Here is a 15,642-nt window from a genome sequence, read left to right on the forward strand (position 1 = left end):
GGGGACAGTGGGCAGGAGGCCAGGGCCTGGGAAGTGTGGCAGGCAGGAGAGGCCCCTTTGGCTCTGTGCCTTTGGTCCTTTTGGCAGGTCCCTCCATCTTTCCTCTGATTCCAGCCTCTGCCCTCAAGCTCTCAAAGTTCATTCACAGCCTCCTCAGACTCACTACACAGCCCAGACTGAGGAGTGGAGAGCCTAGCCCCTGGAAGGCCCATGAGACCCACTCTGGCCCACCCTGGCTGAGAGGGAAGCCAAGTGAAGGGAAGAGAGCCCTGGGGGGAGAGGAGAGACTGGATTCTTTTTCTCCTCCAGCGTTATATTGGGGTGACTAGGCTGGGGATCTCAGAGCTTGGATTATGCTGGGACAGGCTTGGCTTCAAACCCCCAGTCCCTCTGGCCTTTGCAAGCCTCCTCGTCCTGATTCTGATTTTTGGTTTGGAAAATATAGTCCTTGTATGGCCTAGTCCCTACCCTGCCCTCACGACCCTTTCCTCCCCTCCTTCTCCAGGAAAAAAGTAACACTCCCCACCCACCCCCCCACCAACCTTGGCCCCCTTCTCTGTAGCTCAGACCCCAGCCCTGCCTCTCAGTCAGCCTCCCACTCCAGGAAGCCAGGCTTTGGCTGGCTTGGAGTGGTTAGAGGAGAGTTGGGGTGCCTCTGGGAGGTCTGTTTGTAGTTCAGATTCTTCTCATTCCATGCTCAGCAGGCTCTCTCTAAGGGAAGGGCCAGGGGTGGAGAGGCGGAGGGAATCCTTGGGGCACCAGCTGCGGGGAAGGGAAGCTTCCTGGAGAGAGGAGGGAAGTGTTTGCTTCTCCTCCCAATGACCCCCATCCACAAGGTAGGACCTACCTCTCCCAATTCCATCCTTGGGGTCCCCCCCACTCCAAGCTGCCTCAACATTAAAGCCCCTCCCAAAAAAGGAGACATTGAGAGGGCTTGGCTGAGGTCTGATCTCTTTCTTTGTTTCCTAAGGAGTTTCTTGCCTTCTGGGGTGCTTAACTTTCTGGAGGAGCTGGGAGGGTATCAAAAGAGGGATGCCTGGAGAGAGACTGGGTCAGTACCAGCTTCAACGAGGACTTGTCACTCTGTCCCCCAAACTGAAGTCTCCTATAGATTTTTCTTTGAACCCAGCATCAGCAGATCTGTCCCTCTATACTGCTAGACCCCAGGCCACAGAATTTCTCCCGGGTTGATCAGAGTGACCCAGCCGCGGGGGCAAAAGCATCCTGAATCCCTCAGGCCTTAGAAGTCTGACATCAGCCCCAATTTCCTGTGAAACCTCACCCTTGGCTGCTTCTACCTGATCTAAGGAGAAGAGGAAAATGAGTACTGAAGACTTGAGTGTCCGTTAACTGCTCACTGACAACTTCACCTGGTCCTCCCCACCCAGCGAGAGAGCAGATTCACATCCCTACCTTATAGATGAAGAGTCTGAGCTCCAGAGAGCTCAGAGTGACCCGTCCTGGGAAGGTAGTAATGAACTAGAGAGCAGAGATTCAAACTGCCTCTCTCTGCCCTAGCACACTGTCTCATTAGCGGGTCTGTCCCGGTGCCTGTGTTCAGGGGTCTCTCCGGGTGACCTGTGGTTGACAATCTGCTTCCACATTACAAAACAGCATGCACCACCCTAAACCTCTTCTCCCAAAGCAATTCTTCAAATCTGTTTTCTTGGTCCATCCTCACTTCAAGGGGGAAAGTAGAGATGTATTGTACCATTCTGCAGATGGAGAAACTGATACTCGGAAAAGCAAAATGATTCACTGAAGGTCGGAGAACTAGTAACTACTAAGGCCGGGACCTAAGCACTTCTGTTTCCTGGGGCCACTTCATGAGTTCCCACCATTGTATCAAATTTGTTTTTCCCTTTACGCTACAGATTGGGGACCAAAACATATTTGCAATTAAGTAGGGCTTCAAGGCGTACCTGGATGTCTTAGTGGGTTAAAGCCTCTGCCTTGGGCTCAGGTCATGATCCCAGGGTCATGGGATCGAGCCTCGCATTGGGCTCTCTGCTTGGCCGGAAGCCTGCTTCCTCCTCTCTCTCTGCCTGCCTCCCTACCTACTTGTGATATCTGTCTGTCAAATAAATAAATAAAATCTTTTAAATAAATAAATAAGGCTTCAAGAAATTGGATAATTTGGGGGTGCCTGGGTGGCTCAGTGGGTTAAGCCTCTGCCTTCTGCTCAGGTCATGATCTCAGGGTCCTGGGATCAAGCCCCGCATCAGGCTTTCCGCTCAGCAGGGAGCCTGCTTCCCCCTCTCTCTCTGCCTGCCTTTCTTCCAACTTGTGATCTCTCTGAACTAATAAATAAATAAAATCTTTAAAAACCAAGAAATTGGATAATGTGAAAACTGGAGGATGGAAACCTGGACCTTAGAAACCTAGCTTGCTTACTTCTCAGAGCTTGGCTTCTTGCCTCCCTAACTTGGGCTCCAGAGGTGGGCAAAGCCATCAGGGTAAGGGCATTAGACGGAGTGTGTAGGCAGGACGCTTGGATCTCTGGATTGCCCACGCTAGAGAGTTCTTCAGGCCCTGTCCTATTTATAGAGGGCATTGATTCACTTAACAAATGTTTACTGAGCACCTACTATATACCACCTATTAATAAGCGCTAAAGTATGCACAGAAACTAAGACACAGCCTCTGTTCTCAAGAGACTATCTTGTTGAGAGCTGGGGGCATTAGACATACCAAGTACAAAATGTCACCAGATAAGCACACACCCAAAGAAAGGAGTGTGAGGGTAATGTCAGGAAAGCACCACGGGACCAGTCTTTACAATGGTGGAAGGGCTTTTTTGGAAGGACCCAGTGAGGCAAGGACATAAAGTATGAAAATACCAAGGGTTCTGCTCTGTGTAGTTCATAAGTGAAGTTGTCGGGGATTTGGTGTAGAAACAAAGATCACTCTGGGGGCTTTACATAAATGGGTACTTAAGGTGCTAGAACTGAATCGTGCTCCCACATTCCTATGCGGAAGCCTGAACCCTCAAAGTGAATGTATTTAGAGGGGCGCCTGGGTGGCTCAGTTAAGCATCTGCCTGTCTTTGGCTCAGGTCATGATCTTAAGGTCTTGGGATCGATCCCCTCATCGGGCTCCCTGCTCAGTGGGGACTCTGCCTTTCCTCCTACCCTTCCCCACTGGCTTATGCTCTCATAAGTAGACAAATAAATAAATTTTTTTATAAATTTTTTTAAAGATTTTATTTATTTATTTGACAGACAGAGATCACAAGTAGGCAGAGAGGCAGGCTCCCTGCTGAGCAGAAAGCCCAATGCAGGGCTCGATCCCAGGACCCTGGGATCATGACCTGAGCTGAAGGCAGAGGCTTAACCCATTGAGCCACCCAGGCGCCCTGCAAATAAATAAATTATTTTAAAAAAATTGTTAGGTGGAGCAGAAGAACAGACTTTATAATGAAGACACAGAAATGAGCCTCCAGGAGGAGTTGCCGCCTTTGCCACATCAGGTAGGGGGAATCATGAGCCCAGCTTCTACTCCTGCCACAGACGCTGAACACGGGGCACACCTCGTCTCCAGGATCTCGCCTGCCAGCTGAAATAGAGCAGCGAGATCATGGCCTCATCTCCCTTCCAAGTCCCAAAGGAATGAAGGAATGCATTCTGTATCTGGACCTCTAGCTGCAAGGGAGGCTAAGCGATGAGGTTTTTGTTTGTTTGTTTGTTTTTGTTTTCGCTTTCTAACCTCTGTGGCACAGGAAGGTACCTAGAAGGAGGTGGGAATGGATGCTGGAGGCCAGTCCATCTCGTCCACCGCACTGGAAATTAACGCGGGGAAAGCAACACTGGGGTTTGAGTTTGAACAGTTGTTGAATGAGGTTGGAGTGGGGGATAGAGCAAGACTGGGTAGCTGCCAAGATGACCCATGGCTCAGAAAGCTAATTGAGTGCTCTGGAAAGCAGAGAGCTCTGGAGGGTGCATAAGAATCGCTGGAGGATTATGAATTCTGATTATTGGGAGGCCCCAGGAATCTGGTTTTTTGTTTTTTTTTTAAGATTTTATTTATTTGACAGAGATCACAAGCAGGCAGAGAGGCAGGCAGAGAGAGAGAGAGAGGAGGAAGCAGGCTCCCTGCCGAGCAGAGAGCCTGATGCGGGGCTCGATCCCAGGACCCTGAGATCATGACCTGAGCCGAAGGCAGAGGCTTTAGCCCACTGAGCCACCCAGGCGCCCCTGTTTTTTTTTTTTTTTAAGATTTTATTTATTTATTTGACAGACAGAGATCACAAGTAGGCAGGGAGGCAGGCAGAGAAAGAGGGAGAAGCAGGCTCCCCGCTGAGCAGAAAGCCCAATGTGGGACTCGATCCCAGGATCCTGGGATCATGACCTGAGCTGAAGGCAGAGGCTTTAACCCACTGAGCTGCCCAGGCGCCCCAGGAATCTGTATTTCTAATAGGCAACTCCTGCCTCAGGTCCCCTTCTTCCGTGATTCTGAGGCCTGCAGACTTCAGGCTTTCAGGAATATGGTCCTGGGGCAGGAGCTCCAATAGCGCATAGTACTGTGAGCTCTGCAAACGTTCAGTTTGTCAGGGGTACGATGAGCCAAGTTAGCCTCTTGCTCTCCTTCCTGAGAGCTGGTTCTGAAGATTGGATGCTTAAACCCTGAAAAAGGCCAGTGAGGAGGGGGTGCAGGGGAAGGGGGCCTGCTGGAACCCAGGAGTCTAGGGATTTAAGGCCCCCACCAATAGGACCAGCACCTAGGAAAACTAGGTGATCCCTCAGTGACAGGCACAAAAACTTCTTGGAACTGTGACTCACTGTGTCCTTTCTTCCAGCCCTGGCCCTGATGTTCAGGACCCTTGGGACCCTACTTTGATTACAGCGGTGAGAGAGCACCTTAAACCTTGGGGAGTTTAAGGATTTGATAGACAAGGAGCAAGGTCAAACAGAAACAGGGGTAAGGGGGCGCCTGGGTGGCTCAGTGGATTAAAGCCTCTGCCTTCGGCTCAGGTCATGATCCCCAGGACCTGGGCTCGAGCCCCGCATCGGGCTCTCTGCTCGGCAGGGACCCTGCTTCCTCCTCTCTCTCTGCCTGCTTCTCTGCCTACTTGTACTCTCTGTCTGTCAAATAAATAAATAAAATCTTTCAAAAAAAAAAAAAAAGGAAAGAAAGAAAGAAACAGGGGGCAGGAGAGGACAGGCACTGCCATCCAGAGTGACCTTGAGTCCCCATGGGAAGCCAGCGATGTCCGGAGCCCACACTGAATGACAACACAAAATAATGTCCAAACGGATTTTTTTTTTCCTTTTCTTTCTCAGTAATGTTGTTTTCCTGGTTCTTATTCCCCAGCCCCAGCCCCCCAGCCCCCAGTTCTGAGAGCAAGCCCTGGCCTTCTCCCTGCAGCACACCCCAGCCCAGCCCCACATCTCAGGGAGGTCATCACTTCAAGTCAGGGCAGGGCCAAGTCCACAGGGCTAGGCAGCCTGGGCTGAGGACCTATCCTTCTCCCCAGGGGTCCCCTTCCACACCCAGCTCCAGACTCCCAGGGTCCCCTCAAGAAACTTCTGCAGTCCTGCTTAGCCAGGATCCCCTGTGCCTGCCTCCTGGGGCTGGTTCTCCCAGGAGAAGAACAAGTTTTGGGGCTGGGGGAGGGAGTCAGACACCCACCCCCAGCCCCCAGTTATCACCACAAAGCAAAGTCCAGGGAAAGGGGGGTGGGTGGTTGTTAGAGAGCCAGGTCCTCACTAGTAAATCAAAGTTGGTTTCCCAGATGGAGCTGCAGCCGCTTTGATTTCTCAAACCGCCCCCTCCCCCTCTGCCTCCCCTCACCCCCAGCTCCATGGTTTCAATTCCTCCCTGAAAAGCAGTGGGGCCTCCTTTCAAAGCAGCCCAGCGCCTCCAACTCCCAACTACAGCTTAAGTTACAGGAAAGAGAAAGGGGAGGGGGTGAGGTGGCCCAGCCTGGAGGAAAATGAGAGAAATTCTGGGAGAAGTGAAGGGGGACAAGGGAGAGTGAAAAGAAAGGAAGAAGGAGGGGAAATAGAGAGCAAGTTGGGAGATGGGGTACAGATAGTAGCAGAAAGAGGTCGTCTGCGGGAGCAGGAGGGAACCCCACTGGGGAAGCAAACCTATCTGGCTCATCCTTCCCCAAGTGAGCATTCCCCCACCCCCATCAGCCCTGAGGACTCCTCCACATCTACAAGCCTATGATTCCGCTCTCCTGTTCCTCTCCTCTTGGCATTAGTTTCTAGAACTTTCCAGGAGACAAAATATCTGATTCATTCACTCCCAGAGATACTTATTCCGGGACTGAGATGGCCGGAGTCACCCCCATGAACCTCATTAACCAAACTCAACACTGATTTTTCGGCTTTGTTTTCCCCAGTCTGCTCTGAGCAGCCCACACCTTGCTCTTGCTTGGCCTAGGCCTGGGCTAATTAAAGTCCTTAATTAATAGATCATCTGTTATATCTGTTTAATCCTTTTATGGCCCATTTTGCCATCCAGAGACCTTGGGGAAGGGTGGTAGTGAGATAAAGGGCCTAACAGCTGTACTTTCTGCCAAGTCCCCCCCTCCCTCCCACTCGGTCCCCACTGCGGGGGGGCAGACTTGGAACTTGGCGGGGAGTGGGACGAGGTGCACTGAAAGGGACCTACTAGTGGATAGGGAGTGGGGGCTCTGAGAAGCCTAGACCTGATGATTCTGCGGCCCATTTCTAAGGGCTGGTTCCCTGAAAGCTGAATGGAGGACCAAGTTCGGGGAGAGGAAATTCAACATCCCACCTGAGTTAATTCCAGGGCTTAGTGGCCAGGCTGGGGAGAGAAGAGGAAAAGGAAGATTCTTGCCCAGACAGAGAGAGATACCTTGTGGGCTAGGGGAGGGGTAGCCAGGTAGTCCAGTAGATTCTCTGAAGGCTCAAACCTGTTTTCCCCATTGAGAGTATTTTCTTTCACTTAGAGAATAAAAACTGAAGATTCCAAGCATCTGACATTAAGTTCTCTTCCTTAGCCCTCCCCTCCTAAACAGATACACACCCCTTTTCCTTTAGGGTGGAGGGTGCTTCAGGAGGGAAAGAATGCTGACCCAGGATTGAGGAAAGGAAGAAAGGGTGTGTAACTTTGCTGGGGGTTGGGGGCAGGGGATGATTTCTCCAGAAGGCAGGGGTTCTAATGGGAAAGAAACAAGGAAATAAGGATGCAGGCAATTATCCAGAGTCTTTCCCCTGGCAAAATGAAAGGCCAGAGACAAGAGGATTTTTGTTTGATAAGGGGGAGCCCTGGGAAGAGCCCCTCAGGTTTCCTTAGCCAGAGCAATTTCCCTGTGCTGTCTCTGAGCAGGCTCATGGTGTTCAGGATATTGCTGCCAAGCTGTCTTTTCGCTTATCTGTAACACACAACCCTTCCGAACAAGGAGTTTCCAAGATCCAAACACACAATTCTCACAGCTCCCTTTATCTGGCCCAAAGGTAAAAATCAATAAATGTTTTCATGATCCCCTTCTACAGACGAGGGAGCTGCAGCGAGGGAAAGCAAATTGACTTGCCCAAGGTCACTCAGCAGGTGCGGGGTGGAGCCAAGCCAGTGCCAGAACATTCTGAGCCCCAGACCAGGTTTCTTTCCTCTCTACCAGCTCTTTGCTCTGTTCTGCAGGGTTGAGAGTTCTGTTCTAACAGACCATCCCGTGAAACGGAGTGCAAACTGTCATTACAATGTGCTCTCAACAATTATTCCAGATATCGGGTTTGTAACTTGAGAGATGACTGACAGCCATGCCTCGAGATTTAGAGAAGCGGCACTGTCACTGTGCACTGGGGACATCTGGGCTCCCATCCTACCGCAGAAGCCCAAGCCCAACCAGAAATGTTCCTCAGGGCTGAACAGCAGCTGCGCTCTGAAGCAGATGGCAGACGATCACCCCCCCTTAGACCCAAAGTTTCCTGAAGCTGGAGCCCAGGTCTCTATAGACTTCGTCTGCTTTGCATATCGTAGGTACTCAAAACCTTGTTGAATTAAAAACAATAGCTATTATTTTTCAAGCTTTTAGCCTAGCATCAGGTCAAGTGAGTGCCATACTCTACCTCATTGAATTGTCACAACTGAAACAAGTCGTGTTCAGCTGTTCAAGTTCAACCAACTTGAGGCTCTCAGTGTCCGGGAGAAGCAAGCCTGTGATGTTCACATGTGGGCTAGACTCTTTTCTTCTGGCCCCACCACTCCTTCTCAGTCTCCCTCCTCCTCGACCCATTGTCCTCAATGTTGGTATCTCCAAAGCTCTGATTTTCCCCCCCAATCCACCTTCCCTGGGTGATCTTAAGCACTCCCATAACAACACCCATAGCCTAAAGTTACCAGATCTGAATCCAGCCTAGAGCCCCCTCCTGGCCCCTGGCTTAGAATAGCCACCTGTTTTCTGGGCACCCTCCACTGGATGTACCATCAGCTTGGACCAGCTCGCCTGTGTTCATTAACATCCCATTCCGCATTTCCTAGCTTCGTTAATGACATCAGGGCATCTTGGTCAGAAACCTTGGTTGGCCTCCTCCCTTACTCTCTCTCTTCTCCAACTACACGGCCTCTGTTCGTTGGACGCCCTCACCATCTCTGCGCGGACTCTTGTAATCTATCCCTAACTGGTATCTCTGACTCAGCCAAGTCATGTTGCCCACGACTCCCCAAATGCACCAGCTAAATCTTGGACATGACTCTTTCCCTTCCCCACACTCCAGCATATCTCCGATGGCCGGAATCCAGATTGGGTGCACGATATCTAGGGTCCCTGCTGATTTAAAAGCTCCTCTGCCATCATTCTCCTACACAGGGCTCTAGCAGGCCCAAATTCGTGTATTCTTGGGCTTCCTGCCCACTCCATCCATTTGACCCCACCATACCCTTGCATGTGCTGTTCCCTCAGTCTGGAATGCCCATCCCCACCTTGAGATGGGGAGTTCATATTTCTATACCTAGCGCCTCACACATGGTCTACAAGGCCCTGTAGATCTGGGTTCTCTTTACCTCACTCTATTTTATTCCTCACTACAACTACACAATCTTTCACTGCCCTCCCCAACCGAGTCTGATTCCCTCTTGTATTACGCTGCCTCAGCATAGGCTTTCCCTCTATACTGCTGAATCCTGTGGCAATTTTGCATCCATTTAAGTGACTATGTGATAAGTGTGAGTGTCTCCCTCTTCCACTAGAATGTAAGCTCCCCAGGAACGGGGTCGTGTCTGATGATCAATACCTAGTTAAGTGCATAAAAGCACACAATTCTTGGGGCACCCGGGTGGCTCAGTGGGTTAAAGCTTCTGCCTTCGGCTCAGGTCATGATCCCAGGGTCCTGGGTTGGAGGCCCACATGGAGACCCGCATCGGGCTCTCTGCTCATCGGGGAGCCTGCTTCCCCCTCTCTCTCTACCTGCCTCTCTGCCTATTTGTGATCCCTCTCTCTCTCTCTGTCAAATAAATAAATAAAATCTTAAAAAAAAAAAAAAAAGAAATGGTAATAGTTACCCTTTGTATCCAAGGGTGTTTGCCGAATAAATATTTAATTCAGGTCACTTCATGTTTTGAAAGGTTCTTCATGATTGTAAAATGTATTCCTGTCATTGTAAAATTACTCTGGATGTGTAATCTCAGATTTTAAAAATCTGCAGGCTCATTGCCACTTTGCAGATGGCGAACCTAAGGTACAAAGAACTGGAATGACTACCCGAGTTAGGGATCAGGCCCAGGTTGGTGCTCAAGCTAATTAAAAAAAAAAATCAGAATTAAGTGTTGGACCTATCAAATGATATAATCTAGTGTTTAAACTAAGAGAATCTGTTCATTTCCTTTAGTTACAGATGTCCTGCCATTGAAAGGCGGGTTTGTGGCGTGGAAAGTGTGGTGGATAGACCTGAAACCTGAAGATGTAGATTCTGTTCCTGTTCACAGTCCAGATCCTCACACGAAAAGGCAAGAGTAACGGAGAAATATGGTGATTTCACCCAGGCGTGATTTCTTATTTCATGTAGAAATGCTAGATAAGGGGCACCTGGGTGGGTCAGTCCTTGAGCGCCTGCCTTCGGCTCAGGCTCAGGTCATGATCCCAGGGTCCTGCGATGGAGCCCTGCATTGGGCTCCCTGCAGAGGGAAGCCTGTTTCTCCCTCTCCCAGTCTCCCTTCTTGTATACCCTTTCTCGCTGTCTCTGTCAAATAAATAAAATCTTAAAAAAAAAGAAGAAAGAAATGCTAGATAAGTGCAAGGTTTCAGTGGAATGACTATTCTTCCGGGATACCACAAACTCTTGAAGGTCCCATCCCTCCCTACCCCCGCCCTCCCCAGCACCTACCACAGTGGTTTGAAATGAGAAGACTCAATAAAAGTCTGTCGAAGGAATGAACACTTTTCTGAGTGAATGAAAGAAGGCCTGTGACTTCTTTTTTCCACCTCCAGCTCCCCCTTTGTGGGGATGGTTGTGGAAGGGATAACTGTCACTCAAAACTGGCCCCAGGGCAGGAAAACAGGTTTGTCACGGAAGGAAATTGAAGATGCTGCATTTCTATTGGAGATTGACTCTCAATTTCCCATCAGATGGTGAGCTTCCTGAATGGAGAGTAGGAGCCTGTCTCACTCATTTTTGTTTTCCCTGCTCAGCTCAGTGGCTTGGTCCCAGCTCTAGGGACCAAGAGTGTATCCTAGCACAGGGATACACTGGGAGGGGGAGATCTGAAGGAGGAGCCCTCAGGTGTGGTTCGCCACCCCCCCCCCCCCCAGAGTACAACTCTGCTGTCCCTAGACTGTCCCTTAAACACGTGGATTTGGGGGTGAACTGGAAATGGAATGGAGAGCAAAAACCACTTCCCCCTGATTTTGAAGGAAAGTATTCTTCCTAAAGTAGTGAAAAGAAAACTTCTCTGGGATACAATAAGGACCATTTTCACGTTGTAAAGAACTTGAAAATCTGCTTATCATTCAGTTCAAGGGGCGGGAATCAAATCCTGTCCAACCTGGATCTGTTGTATTTATCTACTTAGAATTTTTTTCTTCTTCTGCCCATTCCATTCTTCTTTCTTTCTTTCAAATCTCTTTTGTTGTTTCTGTTTGGTTTGCAAAGCAATCCTTTTCTAGATCAGAGCAGGAAACACCTCCCAGGCTGGGAGGACCTATTGTACTGAGAATTAAAGGGTTTTCAAAACTCAATTTTCTTTCTTCTTTTTAAGTTATCCTCCGCGCGCAACCCCTTTCTCTTGGAAGACACGGTAGAGGTAATTGATCCATCACCCAGTATCAGGCCCTGGAGATTTACACGCAAATCCCTCCTATCCTCCCCGCCCCCAAACCCCTTCCCAAATTTAAAATCCTAGGAGGGGAAAAATAGAAGACCGTTCTAAACTAGTAGGAACTCTTCTGGCCATCCCCCACCAGGTGAGAGATGGGGGTAGGGGGTAGGTAATCCGCCACAACCCCCCAGCCTCTCCCTCGCCACACAGGCCACCTCTTTCTGGTGTGGAATCACTTAAGGTTTGGGTAAAACTCCCCTCTCTTCCAGGAGACGGTATCTGGAAGCTTTTAGGGGACGGAGGCAGAGGTGGGAAGAGAGGAGGAATATGCCCCCAACGGCCTAAGAGAGTCATCTCTTCACTCAAAACTGCCCGTCACCCCCCCCACCCCCCACCATTAACTTTCGATTAAGACCTCCCCGTTATGGCAACTAAACTTTACTTTGCATAATTAAGATTTGCCTCGGAAGAAGGGGGAGGGAGAAGCCGCCGCTCATGGCCATTCTCCTTCACCTCTCCCCCTACCACCCCCGCCCCAACCCTCCAGCTCTGGGCCTCTAAGTTCCTGAGTTTTCTCACTTTGAGGTGCCACCGAACACAAAGAACCATAATGGGCTCCTTTGTGCTCGCTACGGGGCAATTACGCCCCGGAGTCCAGGCCCCTTTAAGAGCCTCTTAAAGAGACAGGCTCTCATTTTTCAGAGGGTTATTTAAGGGTGTGTTTAAGGGGGAGGGGCGAGGCAAACTCCTAGGGGTCTACGTACTGGGTGAGGTGAAACTTTTTGTCTGCGCTCCTTGAGAAGGAGCTGAGAGAAATGTCTTTGTGAGCCGCTCGTTTTTTAAAAAAAAAGAGTGTTTCTCTCTCTTAAACATTTTTTAAAGTTGAGGTTTTTCACTTGATTTGAAAAACTGGACTGGAATAGGTGGGGTGTTAGGAGCAGGGGCGGAGGCAAGGATTTAAAGAGGCCGTACCAGCGAGAGCGCCTTAGCCCCCCAGGAGAAGAGTGATCCAGGGCCGAGTGGCTTGGGTCTGCCGCAATTCTGGGGCCTGTGTGTCTCCGGATCTCGCCGCCGCGACTCCAGAGAAATCCCGTGCTGGGCAAACAGCCTTTAATATAATAATAGCTTGTCTCTTTAAAAAGCAAAAGAGGGGGGGAAAGTTTTGTTGGCATCTGGTTTCTGATCTCATTATGTTGTGGTCGACCAATCCAGCCCTCGGGGCTGGTCCTGGGGTTTAAATCTGATTGGCCAAGAGCACATTTTGGGATGGTGCTTAGAGCTCGACGGGGCGGTTTCAAGGATCCCTTTTTTGGGGGGCTGAGAGGAGGGCGGGGCCGCCGGCGGGGGCCCCCTTGAAACCGACTAATTGGGATCGGAGAGGCCGAGGTGAGGGCTGGAGGAACGCACAAAGGAGTCGCTGGGCGGAGAAGGGAGGGGAGAGGCGAGAGGAGGAGAAAGAAGAGGAGAGAGGGCAAGCAGCGCGCGGTGTCTCGGGCGGCTCAGTCGGACCGCGGCGAGCTAGCCGGCAGGCGCGCCGCCCCCCTCCCCCGCCCGGCCTCCCCAACTCTGCGGCTGCCAGCAAACTTTGCAAAGAAGCGCGGGAGGCGGCGGCGAGGCGGCGGCGGGGAAGGCGCGCGGTCTCGGGCCTGGGGGCGGGGGCGGGGGGGCGCCCGGGAGCCGAGTGGGGGGCGGCGGCCAGCATGCGGCCCCGCAGCGCCCTGCCCCGCCTGCTCCTGCCGCTGCTGCTGCTGCCGGCCGCCGGGCCGGCCCAGTTCCACGGGGAGAAGGGCATCTCCATCCCAGACCACGGCTTCTGCCAACCCATCTCCATCCCGCTGTGCACGGACATCGCCTACAACCAGACCATCATGCCCAACCTTCTGGGCCACACGAACCAGGAGGACGCGGGCTTGGAGGTGCACCAGTTCTACCCGTTGGTGAAGGTTCAGTGCTCCCCCGAACTGCGCTTCTTCTTGTGCTCCATGTACGCGCCCGTGTGCACCGTGCTGGAGCAGGCCATCCCGCCGTGCCGCTCCATCTGCGAGCGCGCGCGCCAGGGCTGCGAGGCGCTCATGAACAAGTTCGGCTTCCAGTGGCCCGAGCGCCTGCGCTGCGAGCACTTTCCGCGCCACGGCGCCGAGCAGATCTGCGTGGGCCAGAACCACTCCGAGGACGGCACGCCGGCGCTGCTCACCACCGCGCCTCCACCGGGCCTGCAGCCGGGGGCCGGGGGCACCCCGGGCGGCCCGGGCGGCGGCGGCGGCTCTCCCCCGCGCTACGCCACGCTGGAGCACCCGTTCCACTGCCCGCGCGTCCTCAAGGTGCCGTCCTATCTCAGCTACAAGTTCCTGGGCGAGCGCGACTGCGCGGCGCCCTGCGAGCCCGCGCGGCCCGACGGCTCCATGTTCTTCTCGCAGGAGGAGACGCGCTTCGCGCGCCTCTGGATCCTCACCTGGTCGGTGCTCTGCTGCGCCTCCACCTTCTTCACCGTCACCACCTACCTGGTGGACATGCAGCGTTTCCGCTACCCGGAGCGGCCCATCATCTTTCTGTCCGGCTGCTACACTATGGTTTCGGTGGCCTACATCGCGGGCTTCGTGCTCCAGGAGCGCGTCGTGTGCAACGAGCGCTTTTCCGAGGACGGCTACCGCACGGTCGTGCAGGGCACCAAGAAGGAGGGCTGCACCATCCTCTTCATGATGCTCTACTTTTTCAGCATGGCCAGTTCCATCTGGTGGGTCATCCTGTCGCTCACTTGGTTCCTGGCGGCGGGCATGAAGTGGGGCCACGAGGCCATCGAGGCCAACTCGCAGTACTTCCACCTGGCCGCGTGGGCCGTGCCGGCGGTCAAGACCATCACGATCCTGGCCATGGGCCAGATTGACGGCGACCTGCTGAGCGGCGTGTGCTTCGTGGGCCTCAACAGCCTGGACCCGCTGCGGGGCTTCGTGCTGGCGCCGCTCTTCGTGTACCTGTTCATCGGCACGTCCTTCCTCCTGGCCGGCTTCGTGTCCCTCTTTCGCATCCGCACCATCATGAAGCACGACGGCACCAAGACCGAGAAGCTGGAGCGGCTGATGGTGCGCATCGGCGTCTTTTCGGTGCTCTACACCGTGCCCGCCACCATCGTCATCGCCTGCTACTTCTACGAGCAGGCCTTTCGAGAGCACTGGGAGCGCTCGTGGGTGAGCCAGCACTGCAAAAGCCTGGCCATCCCGTGCCCGGCGCACTACACGCCGCGCATGTCGCCCGACTTCACCGTCTACATGATCAAATACCTCATGACGCTCATCGTGGGCATCACGTCGGGCTTCTGGATCTGGTCCGGCAAGACGTTGCACTCGTGGAGAAAGTTCTACACCCGGCTCACCAACAGCCGGCACGGCGAGACCACCGTGTGAGGGGCTGCCCCAGCGGCCGCGTCCCCAGGCGGGCCTCCCTCCCCACCCCACACCCCCCACCCCCTGCACGGGGGTGGGGGGGCGCTTTGCCTCTGCGGGGGGGTGGGGGGGCCTCCTACAGACTCCTTATTTTATTTTTTTAAATAAAGAACAATCGAAACCATTTCTCTTTTAGGTTGCTTTTTAAAGAGAACTCTGTTCGACGCCCCCCGCAGGTTTGTAATTAAAACTGTAAATAGTCTGGTAAATTTAATTATATATTTTCTATTTAAAAGAAAAGCGGAAAAAAAGGGGGGGGAGCGCCAAGGGGCTCCGAGGCTGAGGAATGACAGGAGGGGGCGTCGGTGGGGGGGGTCCTCTCCTTCAGTGCCCTTTTTAAACACCATCCCCTACTTTGGTTCGAATTTTTTGGTGTTTTGGCAAGGCTGGGCCTGCTGGAAGAGGTGTTTGTGGGAGGAGGTAGAAGGGGGGGTTGGATTCAACTCCCAGAGCCAAATTTGTGAGCCTTCTCCCTGGGCCTGTGGAAGCCGTTGGGTGTTTCTGAACAAGACTTGGCTTTTTCTTGTTTTATTCCCTTTCTCTCCGCACATGTCCTCCTGTCTCTTTCACTCGATCTTTGGAGCATTCCCCAAAGAGATCGGGCTATCCCCGCGAGTGGAATGGGGGGACAGGGCGTGATGGGGTGCGGAATGGTCGCCTCCCCCCCCCCCCCCCCCCACAGGCTGGAAGATCTTTCTTCTCTTTGACTTTTTTCTTTCAGCTTGCTGCCCCAAGTGCTTGGAGTGGGCAGAAAGTGCTTTGTAGTGCTTTGTGAAATGTGTTCTGAAACAAAACCGCCCCCACCCCACCTCCGCTACTACCTTGAGTACCAATCCTGACTGTCTCCATTTTTAGGGAGAGCATTAGCTCACAAATGTTGGGGTTCTGAGATGCCCTTGTGTCTCTCCCCTTCCCCTGTACTTGGCTCGCTGCCACTTCCCAACCGAAGATCTTCTGTGGCATTCAGATAAGAAGTTTG

General features: G+C 52.6%; 1 protein-coding gene across 1 annotated transcript; it reads left to right on the top strand.

The window, feature by feature from the left end:
- Window positions 1–12,813: 12,813 nt before the first annotated feature.
- Window positions 12,814–14,805, top strand: FZD2 (frizzled class receptor 2). The gene has a single exon (XM_045985412.1). It carries the CDS (start codon window positions 12,924–12,926, stop codon window positions 14,622–14,624), a length of 1,701 nt encoding a protein of 566 aa, XP_045841368.1. The 5' UTR covers window positions 12,814–12,923; the 3' UTR covers window positions 14,625–14,805.
- The last annotated feature ends 837 nt before the right edge of the window (window positions 14,806–15,642 follow it).

The sequence above is a fragment of the Meles meles genome, chromosome 18, assembly GCF_922984935.1.
Source record: "Meles meles chromosome 18, mMelMel3.1 paternal haplotype, whole genome shotgun sequence".
Taxonomy (NCBI): domain Eukaryota; kingdom Metazoa; phylum Chordata; class Mammalia; order Carnivora; family Mustelidae; genus Meles; species Meles meles.

Bases quoted from the DNA above. Each gene is read 5' to 3' on its own strand.
- FZD2 (XM_045985412.1), top strand. From the start codon at position 12,924: ATGCGGCCCCGCAGCGCCCTGCCCCGCCTGCTCCTGCCGCTGCTGCTG.